Below are 13619 nucleotides of genomic sequence, written 5' to 3' on the forward strand. Positions count from 1 at the left end.
TATGTAGACAGTCTATTAGGACATGACGTTATCTGTAATGTTTAAAACAATTCTGAAAAACTGAGTGGAAACTTCATCACATTGTGTTTCAAAAACAAAAAAAGGACAAGACAGAATAAAAAGTTAAATTCACATCTTTATTTAATGAACATGGCAACAATAGAACAGTCAAAAACAAATCTTAACAAAAAGGAAATCCACAAAAATAACATTCTAAAACTTCAACAGCACACAAAACCATCTCTTGTTTACTTCCAAAGTCATGTGCTGAACTTCAGATGTTGTCTTATATCTATACCCCCATATTATTCTTGAGAAACCCTAGCGATAACTGGTATGCATATTTACACGAAAAGAATGCAAAAACTGGGATTCATTGCAAGCTAAGAAATTTGAGAGGAGAGGAGAGGAGAGAGGAGAAAAGATGCAAATTGCTCAATCTCTGCCTAAGCCATAAATGGTGAGACTACAGATATTGGTTCCTGATCTTCAAAACCTATAAAGCGATCATAAAAGTTCATACAACCCTACGCAAAGCAACAGGCGGATGCAATGGGAAAAAGCAAAAATTCAAGACTACCACAGGTCAAGTGTCATCATCAGAATGGCAACATACTAGCAATTCAACAGAATTGTAAAATCACATGTGACATGTCCCTAAACTGAGCATCAAGAAAACTTAAGCAGTCACAGGTTTCCTCAGTCATTACATTGGTTACCTTATAACTGGAGCCCTTGAACGGTCTATGATCAGCAGAGGGACAGACTCAAAGGATTCCTCCTTACGGACAAACTAGCTCGGGATCTGATTCTACGACCTATTGCCTGCAGCATCTTCCACACTGTGAGTGAGAATGGAGGCAGCAATTTTTGACAAGATATTAGCACTGCAGCAGGGCATCATAATTATTCACAGGTTTCAAACCAAATAGCAACAGCAGTATAGATATTCACACTTAAAACGCATTTATTTCGCAAATAAGGCATTAGTATGACTAGCTCCGGTGTAGGCATTTGCCACTGCATGCAGCCAATTTAGAGTCATGTTAAAACAATACGAAAGGTATCTTAAGCATCCCTGGTCACACTTCCCCAATCCCAGACTCAAATAAGAAGCAAAGACAAACCTGCTCAATTGTTTTAAATGTAAAGACTACATTTTTGGTTAACTATAAGTTTGGACAAAGGACATGTATTCAAATGCTGGACGGTGGCAAAAATGCAACAATTATCGACACATCATTAATGGTATGTAGCGTTTACATAGCCAGTAATTGTCATGAAAAGGGCCATGCAAATCATTCAGGTCGAAGATACAGATGCATAACTAACCATTTCGAGTATAGTATTGGGAAGGACAGAGCAACATTTATTCATTTACTGTTCTGGTCAGTCAATTTTGAAAAAAGTTTTTAAGATAGGCACAGTTTGTGGGCAGGTCAGACAGCAATAAATGTCTATAGCACAGGTCAAACACTTGTTTCCTTAGGTTACGCTTACCTGTGTTACTGCAGCAGAACCTAAGGTGCAAGGTCTGGGTTGACACTGCAAGAATTAGATATTGCACTGTTTGCCATCAATGAACAAATCAGTCACATCATTGGCGTCAATTCAACAGCCATCGGAATGACAGTGTTCAAAGCAAAAAAAAGGCATGTCTGACATATGGGCAAGTCTGCAGAAGGTGGAATACTAAAATCTGAAGCACTTTCAAATCTACGTCCATGACATTAGCATGCTGAGTTGCTACTACAGACATAGCTTGGCATCAATGTGCTACATTATATTTGAGCTACAGATTAAAAAAATATCGATCGCATTTTCAAACAAGCATATTCAGCGCTAAGTGATACTTCAGTTGACAAGCCTTGAATTATTATTTTCATGTTAACATTTTTAGATTCATGTATTGACATTGGAGGAAAAAAATACTACATTCTCATTTGACTCACTCAAACTTCAATGGAGACTTGAGTTCTTATTCTATTCGGGCTTTCCTACAGAGGAAAGAAGGTGTTGAATGCCAAAACTAAGCAGTTCAGCAAAATACACGCAAAATATTAGACACTAGAGAACTTCAAACTCTGCAGGCATCACAAAACAGCTACAGTGCTACTTTGCTGGATATGAATATTGCTGAATGGAAATATCATAGCAGAAATTCAGTAGTTCATGACAAACGCAAAATCAGACCAAATTGTCAAAAAATAGGCCATTTCATATCAGAAACATCATGATCAACTTTGACAGTATATTGGGGAATTGGGGCGCTGTAATACTTACCAAAGGCTTGTTTGTAACTTAAGGAGACATGTCTAGCACACTTATTTCTCAGCAAGATATCAAAGACAAGTGACTCTTAAAATCACATTGTATTGTACTTACGGTGGAGGGATCATGTCAGTGGTGAGTCACTTCGTAACCTCCCCCGCCCTAAACACCTACAGATCTATATACTGGATGGATGCCAACATACAACTGGGAAAACAAAAAATTCGACTTTTGCAAAGCTTGCTCTTTCGTTTCAATTTGCATCAAAATGCGTTCATCAAAGGCCATCAGATAATTACAAAAATGTGATGCATGAAAACGTAAGGGGAGGAAATTGAGAGGGGAGGAGGGGGGAAAAAAAGCAAAACAAGTGCTTTTGCATGTAATCGCTTTCAAATGAGAACATTGTACCTGCCCTGTAAGAAAGCAACAGAGGGTCAACTAAAATGCTTGCAATCCTTTGCAGTGACAAAAATCGAAAAGAGCATTTTGTGAAAATACCTCTTGCTTACCACCTTCCTAATCTTGCCTGTGAGGGAAGAAGTTTCTCTCATCATTACATACAGCACACAACTAGTTTGAGTCACCAGGCACAATACAACAGAAGCTTCTTTAAAGACTACGAGTATCACATACCTATCACTGACCCGCCAGTAAAGTACAATATCTGCACCTAGAACCTCAACATTAACGAGCTTTTGAAAAAGGCAAGGACACACCACTAACTTCACTGAAAAAGGATATGCAACACAGTCGACCACTTCATTGCATTCACACATTTAAATATAGCTAGGGGTTACGGTTTTAAAAAACAGAAAGCGAAGAGATAGCTGGAGACACATGAAAATGGCAGAGCATATTTTGTCAGAAAACGGGTAGAAAGAAACTGATCACACTGCAGTCTGAATGTCATGCCCTCACGTTATTTCCCCACACCCCAGAACACATCTGTTAACTGCTAAGATGGTGGTTTCCAAACCCTCTCACTTACCAACACAGGGAGTTTATTCACTTTTATTATAAGACAAAAAAAAGCATTTCATATTGAGATGATTTACATGGCAATGACTACAGTTTGTATAAACATAAGCTCAAACCACATTAGATGAAGAGATACAAGAGCTGGAATGACCATATACTAGTATTACCTTAACATAAAACCGTTCATTTACAAAAACATTAAAAGAAAGGAATAAAAGAAAGAAACACTACTTGACTCCAGAATCATGTTGCAATCTATATGAAACACTTTTAAACCACGGAAATTTAAGATCTTCATCATCATCAAGACGTCTGCATCCAAACATTTAACAAATGTAGCATTTAAATGTCCACTTCACATTACTGGCCCTGTACAGAAGAAATACATAAGAGAATACACAACATGTTAACATCAACAACCGTGACACTTCAACCCCCCACCCCCTCCAAAGAAAAAAAGATAGCTTGAAAAGAAATGAAAGGAGAAAGGTGCCTGTCTAAAGAAAGAAAAGATTGGTTAGGCGCTGCAGTGCTGGGACTTCAGTTGACCTGATAAACCTGTGGGGGGAAATGTTATTGTAAGTGAAAGGAAGGGAAAAAAGGGGGTGGGAGGGTGAGGTTGGGGGACAAACACATGCATACCAACTCGCACACCAACTCACACACAAACACCACCAAACAGAAAGAGTGGGTGAGAGGGAGGGGTAGGGAAGGAGAAGAGGAGAGGAGAGAAAGAGAAAAACAACAAGAAATAAACAAATAGCACAAGACAGAAAGAGACAGCAGAGATAGAGAAAGAGGGAGTGAATCTGAGGGCGAGCATACCTGTGGAGTCTGCGGGGCGGCTCCCATGCCCGGGGCCCCGGCCTGGCCGTAATACGCCGCCTGCTGGCGGTAGTACTCTGCCCACGCTGCACTGTAGTCTGGCTGGCCTCCAGCCTGCGCGGGGGCTGGCGTGGCCGCGGCCGCCTGAGGAGCGGCTTGACCTGCAGCGGCGGACGGCAAGTGGACATGGGTCAGATATCACAGTCATAGGGTTCCCAAACCAAAGAGCCAGATCAGTGGTGCTCAACCATTTCTGAATTAATACTCCCTGGACCTAATACCGTATTAGCCCGAATATAAGACGATCCTGATTATAAGACGACCCCCCATTTTCAGGCTCATGTTTTGGGGAAAAAAGTTTTTTGAAGACTTAATTTTGTTTCACATTTGAAACTTTTCTCAAAATGCAGTTTTTAATTTGTTGGAAAATCTGAGGCTTTTTACAAAGAACAAATTTCACAATATAATTTTCATGGAATTTCCATGATATAAGTCCACAGATGGCTACTCATATCCTTTTCCTTTCTTTACTCACTTCACCTGTCAAGCGTGAATAGGCACCGTAACAGGCAGCCGCCTGGGCCCGCCTGTTTAAAGTGCGACGCAACATAGCCTACATTCAGAGTCTGCGCCAGCCAGGCAGGCAACCAGTCCAGTAGAGATAGGCAATCTATTGTGCAATGCACAGATTTTGCGAAATGCTTCGTTGACAGCAATATCTAACCAGCAGCCGTCTCGCCAAATCGCCGTTCATTTTATGCATCCAAAGTTTTCCGTTGGACTGTAGAAACCGAACGTGACCAAAGGCAGATTGACGCATTGCACTTGAAACCCATGCGCTGCCTATCAGGACCACGTTGACATTAAAAGTCCGATTGATATTCATTTCGTACCAAGGGTAAAACTCCTAGTGATTTTATATGAACAAGACAATCTCTTGCCCTAACCATTATTCTGTGTTGTTGCATCGTTGCGAGGCATATCGTCGCTTTGTCGCGCACACACAGATGACCATTGATTGGCTTATGACAGCATCCAAAACTTAGCCTACAGGTTGTTCGTCAAATCACCCTTCATTTCTTTAGTTCTAGTGGCGTTATCGGCTGACCAGAGAGAACGACCAAAGCTTTCCTGATGAGACTGTAAAACCAAACACAAATAAAAGCAGAGCAACAAGCCGCGATTGACTTGTGTTTTTCCCCTTGCACTGTCATCCGCATCGCGTTGACATTGACAGTTGATAGACGTGCGGTGCAACTGTCATAACGAAATAAGCATCTGCAAATTTGATATGGACAAAACAATCTCTTAACCCATCCATTATTCAGTTTTGTGGCATTGTTGTGAAGCATAGGCTAATGGCCGAATTCAGGTTAAGTTAAAAAAATAATAAATAAATAATAATAATAATATTTTTTTTTACTTTTTTCTCTAGCGTGCGGAAATAAGACGACCCCCCTTTTTAGAGTACTATTTTTAGAACAAAAACCACGTCTTATATTCGGGCCAATACGGTAATAAGGCTGCCAACGCCCACCATAGTATTAAAAAAGAAAACATAATTTAAATGATGTTTATTAAACAAAGATTTTTTTGCAGAATGTTATTTAAAATTCACTCATGTAGGCACAATTTAGAGCATTGCAAAGGCATTAGTCAATCACATCAGAGTCTGCTACGTTAACATTGCATAAGTGTAGGGTGAACTCTCCAGCATTAAGATTCCCCTGCCACAATGTCTAGGGAGGTGGCTGAAAAAGCAAAAAATAGGGGGTTTAGGCGTCTTGTAAGTGGGGGAACGATCCCAGCCAGGTTGTCTTCGACTGGTGGGACAGAAACCCACTGCATTGCTATAGGGCAGCTGCGAGGACAGGCACTCCAACTATAGAGGACTGCAACAGCCACAGCTGCCCACCACCTCTCATGAACAACATCCACTGGCAGTTACTAATAGGTGTACAAGTCTTAACTCCTTTGTGCAATTGTGAGGAGGCAATTCAGCTTTGCGGTCACAGCTTAGTAAACCCACCTTGTTTTTTGTAGTACTCTTCCCAGGCTTTTGTGTAGTCCTGAGCAGGCTGGCCTTGTTGACCTGGAGCAAACAATTTAATAGCAATTTAAGTATATGACCTAGGATCAGGTCTTCCATAAACAAGAAGTCCAGACATATACATCTATATTTTTACAGGAAGTGCTACATTTATATCACTACAAGGCACTGCAAGGCAAAACAGTACATCAACTCTGGGTACTGGAAATATGCAAAACAATCTTTGCTATTCTTTTACAATCAGTGGTTGCTGTAAAAAAAAAAAAAATGATCAAAATGCTAAACCGGTAGTTAAAAAGGCATGAAGCTGTTCAGTCTAAACAGCTGGGCACAGCCATTACGAAGACTGGCCACATGCAGAATGTGACCGGGCCTTTAATAATTCAAAACGCCTTTTTAACTGGTGGACCGCCTCAAATATGGTGGTGGCAGTGCTAGTGCCCCATGCTGTTTAGCCTGACTCCCCCATAGTGAAATACGCTGAAGCTACAGTTGGCGAAATTATTTTATATACCCAATTTCTTGTAATATTCCTCCCAGGCCTTGGTGTAATCTGCCTGTCCACTCTGACCTGGAGCCTGCGGGTCACCTGTTAAAGATGGTACAATTGATATTTATAGCCATTCTGTGGCAGGCAGCAGTTCGTCCTCCACCTGGGCAGGTGGCGGCGAACTTAGACCCCAGCAGGGCCATATGCAAGGAATTAGTTTTTAAAAAATAAAAAATAAAAGAGAAATCTGAAGTAACCTAGCCGGTGAGTAATTGGAAGGGGAAAAAAAAGTAATAAAAAGAGAAGGAAAATGAAGCGGGGAAAAAAATGGACGCAAGACAAAAGCAACAAAAGATTGAAAGCATATCTAAAGAGTAACATTCAAAAGGGGACTAGCCAGATGCACTAATCTACACTGCAGAGCAACTGTTAAGCTGGGGTGAGTTCTTCACTATGGGACAGACCACGCTACATGAGAAGGGCAGCACAGAGTAGGTGGGTGTGGAGACAGACAGACATGCACTTACCTTGGCCATTGGTCTGTGCTGTGCCAGGGGCGCTGCCGGGCGTCATGGGGGCCTGCGGCTGCTGGTACTGCGCGTAGTAAGCTGCCCACGCTGCGGCATTGGCATCAGCTGCCGCTTTATCTGTACCAGGGGGTGGACAAGGGCATAGTGGATATTTAATACCTGCACTTGGGGTCTACGTCACACAAACAAACAAGATGGAAGTTCTTCTATTCTGAACTTACTGGGGTCAGGCTGTCCCTGCTGCCAGTGTGGGTAGCCGTTGCCCCAGCCCTGGGGTGGGTAGGGGCCGCCAGGAGGACCACTGCAAATTGAAAAAATATATATAAATAAATAAACACACAAGTTAATTTATGGCACTTGTACCTTTCAAGTCTAGGAAAATAATCACATGTCTACACCCAGTGGTGTAGTCTACTTTATTGAGGTGGGTATACTGTATACATTTGTGCTATTCTATCAATCAATTTTTAAGTGGGTATACTGAAATCCCTGCGTTCTACGTAGACTACACCACTGTTTACACCCCCCACACAAACGGGTTGCTATGGCAATAACTCACTGAGGTCCTGGTGGGCCCTGGTTGTAAGGGCCGGGATTGTATGGTCCCATTGGTGCTGGGGGTCCAGGGGGCCCTGGTGGGCCGTGTGGAGCAGGCCCTCCGTGGGGGCCCGGAGGCCCATGAGGCCCACCCATCGGCGTCACTGGACCCTTGGGGAGGGAGACAATAAAGAGGTTGATGAGCACCACATGTAACGCAGACCAGATATGCAACCAAATGAATTATTCTGAAATGAAGTCCATCAACTACCGCAATAACCCTATCGTTGTAAAAATTCAAAATGCATAAAGGACTAATACTAGAAAAGCTTGTTTTATTATCATAACTTACTCCAATCTTCTCCTCCACGAGTTGGCGTGCGTAGTCGATCTGTTGGTGATTTCCTCGTACTGTGAACACCTTGATGCTGGGGTCGGCGTTGGGCGGGGGGTTCCGCTGCAGCTCCAGTCTGGCGCCTGACTGTTGGCTGATGCCCTTGATGGTCTCGCCCCCTTTGCCAATGATGAGGCCCGTCTTCATGGTGGGCACAGTGAAGGTGAACTCCTGCAAGCCTCCGGGTGGGCCCATGTTCCAGTTGCCCTGGCCGCGACCTCGGCCCCTTCCGCCGGGCCCTCCTGGTGGTCCTCCCGCCTGCACGCTCCTCAGCAGATCTGAGATGATCTCCGCAGCGTGCTGCGCCCGGTCTGGGGGGCCCATGATCTGGGCTATCCTCTCTGGCGTTGAGCCATCATCTGTGAGGAGCAAAGGACCAATTGATTAGATCACAAAAAAAATACCTGCCTCTGCAGGGAATAAGTAGTCACACCGCCTCTGTAAACAGATAAATTATTTATTTATTTTTTTGTACAACTGTTAGTGGCGCACCTGGTTTGAACTGAATTCGCACTCCTGTGTCATTTTGGATCTTCTTGATCATTTCTCCACTCCTGCCAATTACAATTCCCACTGCAAAACGAGGCACTGGAACCTGGGACAGAAACAAAAAGACCCTCCCTCAATACAATAAATTGAAACAATTCACAACTTAATACGGATACTCGCTGTTCTACTCAAACAGTAGAATTGCTCTTTACTTACATCCAGACTGTCACCACCACCGCCTCCGCCTCCGCCGCCGCCTCCGCCACCACCACCCATTCTTGAGCCATATTCTCCCCTTTGTTCCCGAAAACCTTGATCTCTAATTAAATCCATTACCATCTCTTTCGCTTGCTGCAAGACACAGAAGAAATCACAAAGTTAAGTCTCTTGTCACAGGTCCATTTACCAAACTTTAAGAAGGAATGGTCTGCAAACCCAGTGGTAATTAATTGTGGTCCATTTATAGTTTAAATGGCGAATGGTGCTGCAATAGGAACAAATTAATCGGATGCTTACTTGAACTTTAAAGGGATCTCCTGAAATACGTAGAGGTTTGTCTGCCCCTGTGTTTTGTGGGCCGTCCTGGATCATAACCATTTTAACTCCAGCACGTTCCTGTTGTGTGGGGAAATTACATTTTTAAGAGATCATATCCTACAGAAGAGATACTTTAAGTTGTGCTTTTATAATTTTGGGTTCATACACTAACCTGTAACTGTTTGATAGTTTCTCCACCCTTGCCAATAACAAGGCCAGCTTTAGAGGCAGGGACAAGAATCTCTTGTACAGACACGCCTGGTCCATCCTGGCTGTGGTGGAATGGTGTCGGCCTGCCCTTCTCGACAATTTCTGTTAATAACCTTTTTGCTGCCCTGTCAGAGAGAAAGACAAGTCGGGATGAGCATTTACAGAACGACAGGTCTAGATGCTAAACATTCTCTTCCATTACAGTTTCACTACCATTACAAAGACCAACTGCAGTGCATGCGTGGGTCCCTTAACAATGATGCATAAGTAAACTAAATAGTACTCACTGGATAGAATCTGGAGATCCTGTTAATGTCACCGATCTGTCTGGCATACCGCCACTGTCTAATTTTGATGAAGGGGAAAAACAAACATTTCAGCTCATGGCCCATATATGCAGAGATCATGCCAATGCTTTTAACATCTTAAAATAACTATTGCAGGGACACAAAGTTAACTCACCTGGTGCAATCTGTATTTTGCAGCCCGAATCTTGCTGGATTCTGGATATCTGCTCGCCTCCTCTTCCGATGACTATGGGAAAATGATTAACAGTTAATGAAATACAAATGAGTGGCATCTCAAAACCTTACTAAGTATACACACTATCTTTAATCATATGCTGCACTATTTAGCCATGCATTTCAATGCCCAAGTCGTAAGAATATGAAGACGTAATAAAACCATCTCGATGAATTAGATGGGCTGTACTTACTGAATCCAACCATGCCATCGGGAACTTTGAATTCTTCTGAAGCAGATCTGTATCAAAACAAAATTCCAGCACCGAGGTCATTCAACTTGCAACGCTTCCTTGTCTCTACCACACACTTCCTTGTCTCTACGTGTTAAAAATGAATGGAACATTAATGAAATTAAAACCAACCTTGGGGGTCCTCCGCCCATTCCACCCATTCCCCCCATAACTGCAGCGAAAGCTGAAAAAGAGAATTGGGATTAGTTAACGTCAGTCAGTTTTATTACGGCTGGATATTCAACAGAAATGTATGCATAAATGGGAATACATACAGTCACTTGTAGCAACCTTTTTTGCGTCTGGCTGATCTGAAAGAACAAAACCATCCTAACATCAGAGGTCTTGTATTGGCCAACAAAAAATCAGTGCAGTTGCAAAATATGCTGCACCACAGGCAACCTAAACCTATTACAAACTAAGAGATCTACAAACAATTCAATTACTGAGAAACTTAAAGGTGTTCCTCCTCTACCCAGACGTGCTTCAGCAAAGATAAAGTATTTGCTCAGTACTACATCACACTAAATCGTTTTTTTTCACCATCATCCATCCACCAATCAATTTTATCACCAAGTTGTGGAAGACCTGCTCCTGATGACACTCATCCTGTGAATTCCAATATTTGAATTGTGTGTTTAACAGCCTGGATGGGCCTCTACACATCTGACAAAGGTAGCCTACAGCTTTCTGCTGCAAGCCGAGTCTAGTTTCACAGCCATGTCGCTTGGAGGAGCACTCACCGCCGTCTTCTAGGGACCGTTTCTGCCCCCCGAACCCAAAGTCATTCGATGGAGGAGGAGGAGCAACACCATCACCACCTATTTTAGCAGCAATCTGAAAGGTCAAACAACACAAAGCCAAAAATTAGGTCAGAACACAAACTTCACACGGTACACGCGACTAGTGTTTATTCGCCTTCCACCATTCTAAACAAACCCATCAAGCGTCTAGCTTGCTACCCAACTGCTTGGTTTTAATTTAGCCCCTCTTCGAAGAAATGGCGGATAAACGAACCCACCAGTTGTGAAATGTACAATGCATCGTTCTCGTTATTGTCTCTGAATTAGCCTTACCATCACCCATCAGATAAACCGACATAACTCAATAGTTAATTCAACCCAATTTGCTATCCTTTCCGCATTAGCCAGATTGAGCAACGCCTCAACTAATCGGAAATTCTTTGAGATCTCGTATATGATGATTTAGAGTTTAGCAGGTCCACAAAAACAAAAAATTGTTGACCTATGCAACACAAAGAAGGTAAACTAAGGGCATTTTATTAGCTGTTTAACTACTTCCTTGTGTAGGCTAAGATTAGCTTAGGCGAACGTTGGCCTGAATAATAGTTACAGCATGACGCCACGTTTTCGAGCCAATTCAATTTAAGCATTTTAACTAAGACATACACAAAACCACGGTTCGTAAGTGTTGTTTTCCGTCATAACTAATTGGTATGTCTGATAGAGAAGAATAAAATGTAATTGAATTAGCTGGTAACGTCGCCAGTGCACAACCTACACATTCCTTTGTTGCATTTCAAGCGCATCGCAAAACTCGGAGCGGCAAGGCCTCGAACTAGCTAATATCAGACTTGGATGAGGTGTGTGGATTAGCCGGCTAACAGAGAGCTAGTGGTTATTCTCTGACTAAATTTTCCCAAAAAATATTACCTGTCTTGCTCGTTGTAGTGCGTCTTGAAAGGCGTCGTTCATACCACCTCCGTTGTTTGCAGACGGTGGAGCCACATTGGAATAATCAGCCATGTCTGATGCGCCACTCTTCTACTCGTGCTAGTGAAGATGGCCGCTATTGAAGTGGTTGAGTACCCAGTGGTGGTGCGGCTCCAGCGCAGCGAGAGGTGGAACCTTTTTCATACAAACCCTCGCGAGTGTCAGGAGAGACCAGTTGAAACTGCAGTTCCAATTATGAACAAAGGGAGGCGGGTTTTCACACCTGCTACTTTGTATTCTTTATGTAGCGTTGCCCAGATCATGGCTTACAGTATTGTGGAAAATGTATGAAAACTTGCCATTTTGAAATAGGCCTTTTGCAACTTTTGCAATAGGCCTTCTTGTCTGTAATCCACTGTGAAAACCTCGGCAGGACAAAGCCTTATTTTCCTAGCCATGGACTCTCAATGTGCAATCAACCATTATTCTGAGCACTTCGCTTTGGATATTGCAAAGTGGCCAACTTTATTTTCTTTTTTATAGATTACTCAACCTTTTGTAAACATCATTGTGAGAAAATATAGGCAGGATAGTGACAAGTGCATGAAAATCAGCCATTTTGGAAAATAGCGGCCATATTGAATTTTGGACACAAATTGATGGCCGCTAGTTTTAATTTCTTCCAATAAGCCTTCCGGTCTAGCCTGGGACCTCCCATACTGCCTTTATGGTGCATTCTACACAATCGTTTCACTCACTTGTGATTAGAAGTGCGTTGCAATATGCGACCTTGCCTCCTCCACTTGCTTCTCTCCTCGTACCAGGAAGTATTATGTCATGATGACATCACTGACAACAGCATTATATTTCAATATCCTGCAAAAGCTCAATTGTACAGTTTTTTTCTCATTTGCAATTGGGATGGTGAATGAAAAACAGTCCCTCAAAAGTTGTTGTGGCTAGGCTGACAGCTGGGAAACTTTATTGTTTTCTCCACCGAGGAGGGGCCAGGAGGCGGGACGAGGAGACAAGCGCAAGTGGAGGAGGCAAGGTCGCATATTGCAACGCACTCTAGGTCTGGTGGTAACCAAGAAACTTCCAGGCTGTAATCCACAGCAAAAACCTTGGCAAGACAATGGGCCTTATTTTCCCAGCCATGGACTCCAAACATTATTTTGAGCACTTTCCTTTGGAGATTTCAAGGATGGAAACTTTCTTTTCTTTTTTTTCTTTTTTTAGTTTAGTCAACCTTTATAAACATGTATGCAATGGAAAAGGATAGAATAGTGGTGGAAATAGGTCATCTTTTATGAATATTACCTTACAGTGTAATGAAAAATGCATGAAAATCAGCCATTTCGGAAAATGGTGGCCATATTGAATTTTGGGCAAAATTTAAATGGCCCCATGTTTTGATCTCTTCCAATAGGCCTTCCGGTCTGTAATCCACAGTGAAAACCTTGGTAGGACAAAAGGCCTAATTATTTCACCTGGTGACCTGCCTATATAGGCTATCTGTCAAGCATGGCAATTGTTGCATCTTCAGTGTTTAGCTAAATGTTAGGCCTAGGCCTATATCTCCTCCTCCCCTCCCGTGTCTTTTTACCTTCGCCGACTTTGTCGCGAAGGTTATGTTTTGACCGCTGTGTATTTATTTATTTATTTGTGAATATGTTTGTTTGTTTGTTTGTACTTCGTATAACTCAGACAGAACTGAGACGATTTTTATGAAATTTAGTGGGATGATTGATCATGACCCAAGGAACAATCGATTACTTTTTGGGAGTGATTAGGTCAAAGGTCAAGGTCAAGGTCACGAAAAGGTCAAAAACGTAAATTGAGCCGATTTTTATGAAATTTAGTGGGATGATTGGTCAT

General features: G+C 42.4%; 1 protein-coding gene across 3 annotated transcripts; it reads right to left on the bottom strand.

Annotated features, from left to right (window-relative positions):
• Nucleotides 1-118: 118 nt before the first annotated feature.
• Nucleotides 119-11900, bottom strand: fubp1 (far upstream element (FUSE) binding protein 1). 3 transcript variants are annotated; one of them, XM_063218948.1, is made up of 19 exons: nucleotides 11742-11900; nucleotides 10812-10905; nucleotides 10344-10379; nucleotides 10201-10252; nucleotides 10030-10076; nucleotides 9777-9848; nucleotides 9602-9659; nucleotides 9277-9439; nucleotides 9084-9182; nucleotides 8784-8918; nucleotides 8571-8673; nucleotides 8037-8437; nucleotides 7707-7855; nucleotides 7369-7448; nucleotides 7145-7264; nucleotides 6642-6716; nucleotides 6107-6169; nucleotides 4078-4238; nucleotides 119-3621 (listed from the first exon to the last, which is right to left on the bottom strand). In XM_063218948.1, the coding sequence occupies exons 1-19, from the start codon at nucleotides 11832-11834 to the stop codon at nucleotides 3613-3615; spliced, it is 2010 nt and encodes a 669-aa protein (XP_063075018.1). In that variant the 5' UTR covers nucleotides 11835-11900; the 3' UTR covers nucleotides 119-3612. The 3 variants fall into 3 exon arrangements, with proteins under 3 accessions (XP_063075018.1, XP_063075016.1, XP_063075019.1); XM_063218946.1 differs by having other exon boundaries at nucleotides 7145-7267; nucleotides 7366-7448; XM_063218949.1 differs by lacking the exon at nucleotides 6642-6716 and having other exon boundaries at nucleotides 7145-7267; nucleotides 7366-7448.
• Between the last annotated feature and the right edge of the window lie 1719 nt (nucleotides 11901-13619).

This window comes from Engraulis encrasicolus, chromosome 16, assembly GCF_034702125.1.
Source record: "Engraulis encrasicolus isolate BLACKSEA-1 chromosome 16, IST_EnEncr_1.0, whole genome shotgun sequence".
Classification (NCBI taxonomy): domain Eukaryota; kingdom Metazoa; phylum Chordata; class Actinopteri; order Clupeiformes; family Engraulidae; genus Engraulis; species Engraulis encrasicolus.

Excerpts from the sequence above, each read along its gene's own strand:
- fubp1 (XM_063218946.1), bottom strand. The coding sequence starts at position 11,834 with ATGGCTGATTATTCCAATGTGGCTCCACCGTCTGCAAACAACGGAGGT. Across the intron at positions 7,449-7,706 it reads CAGGGCCCACCAGGACCTCA|TGGTCCTCCTGGCGGCCCCT; the intron begins GTGAGTTATTGC and ends TTCAATTTGCAG. Across the intron at positions 6,717-7,144 it reads AGCACAGACCAATGGCCAAG|GTGACCCGCAGGCTCCAGGT; the intron begins GTAAGTGCATGT and ends CATCTTTAACAG.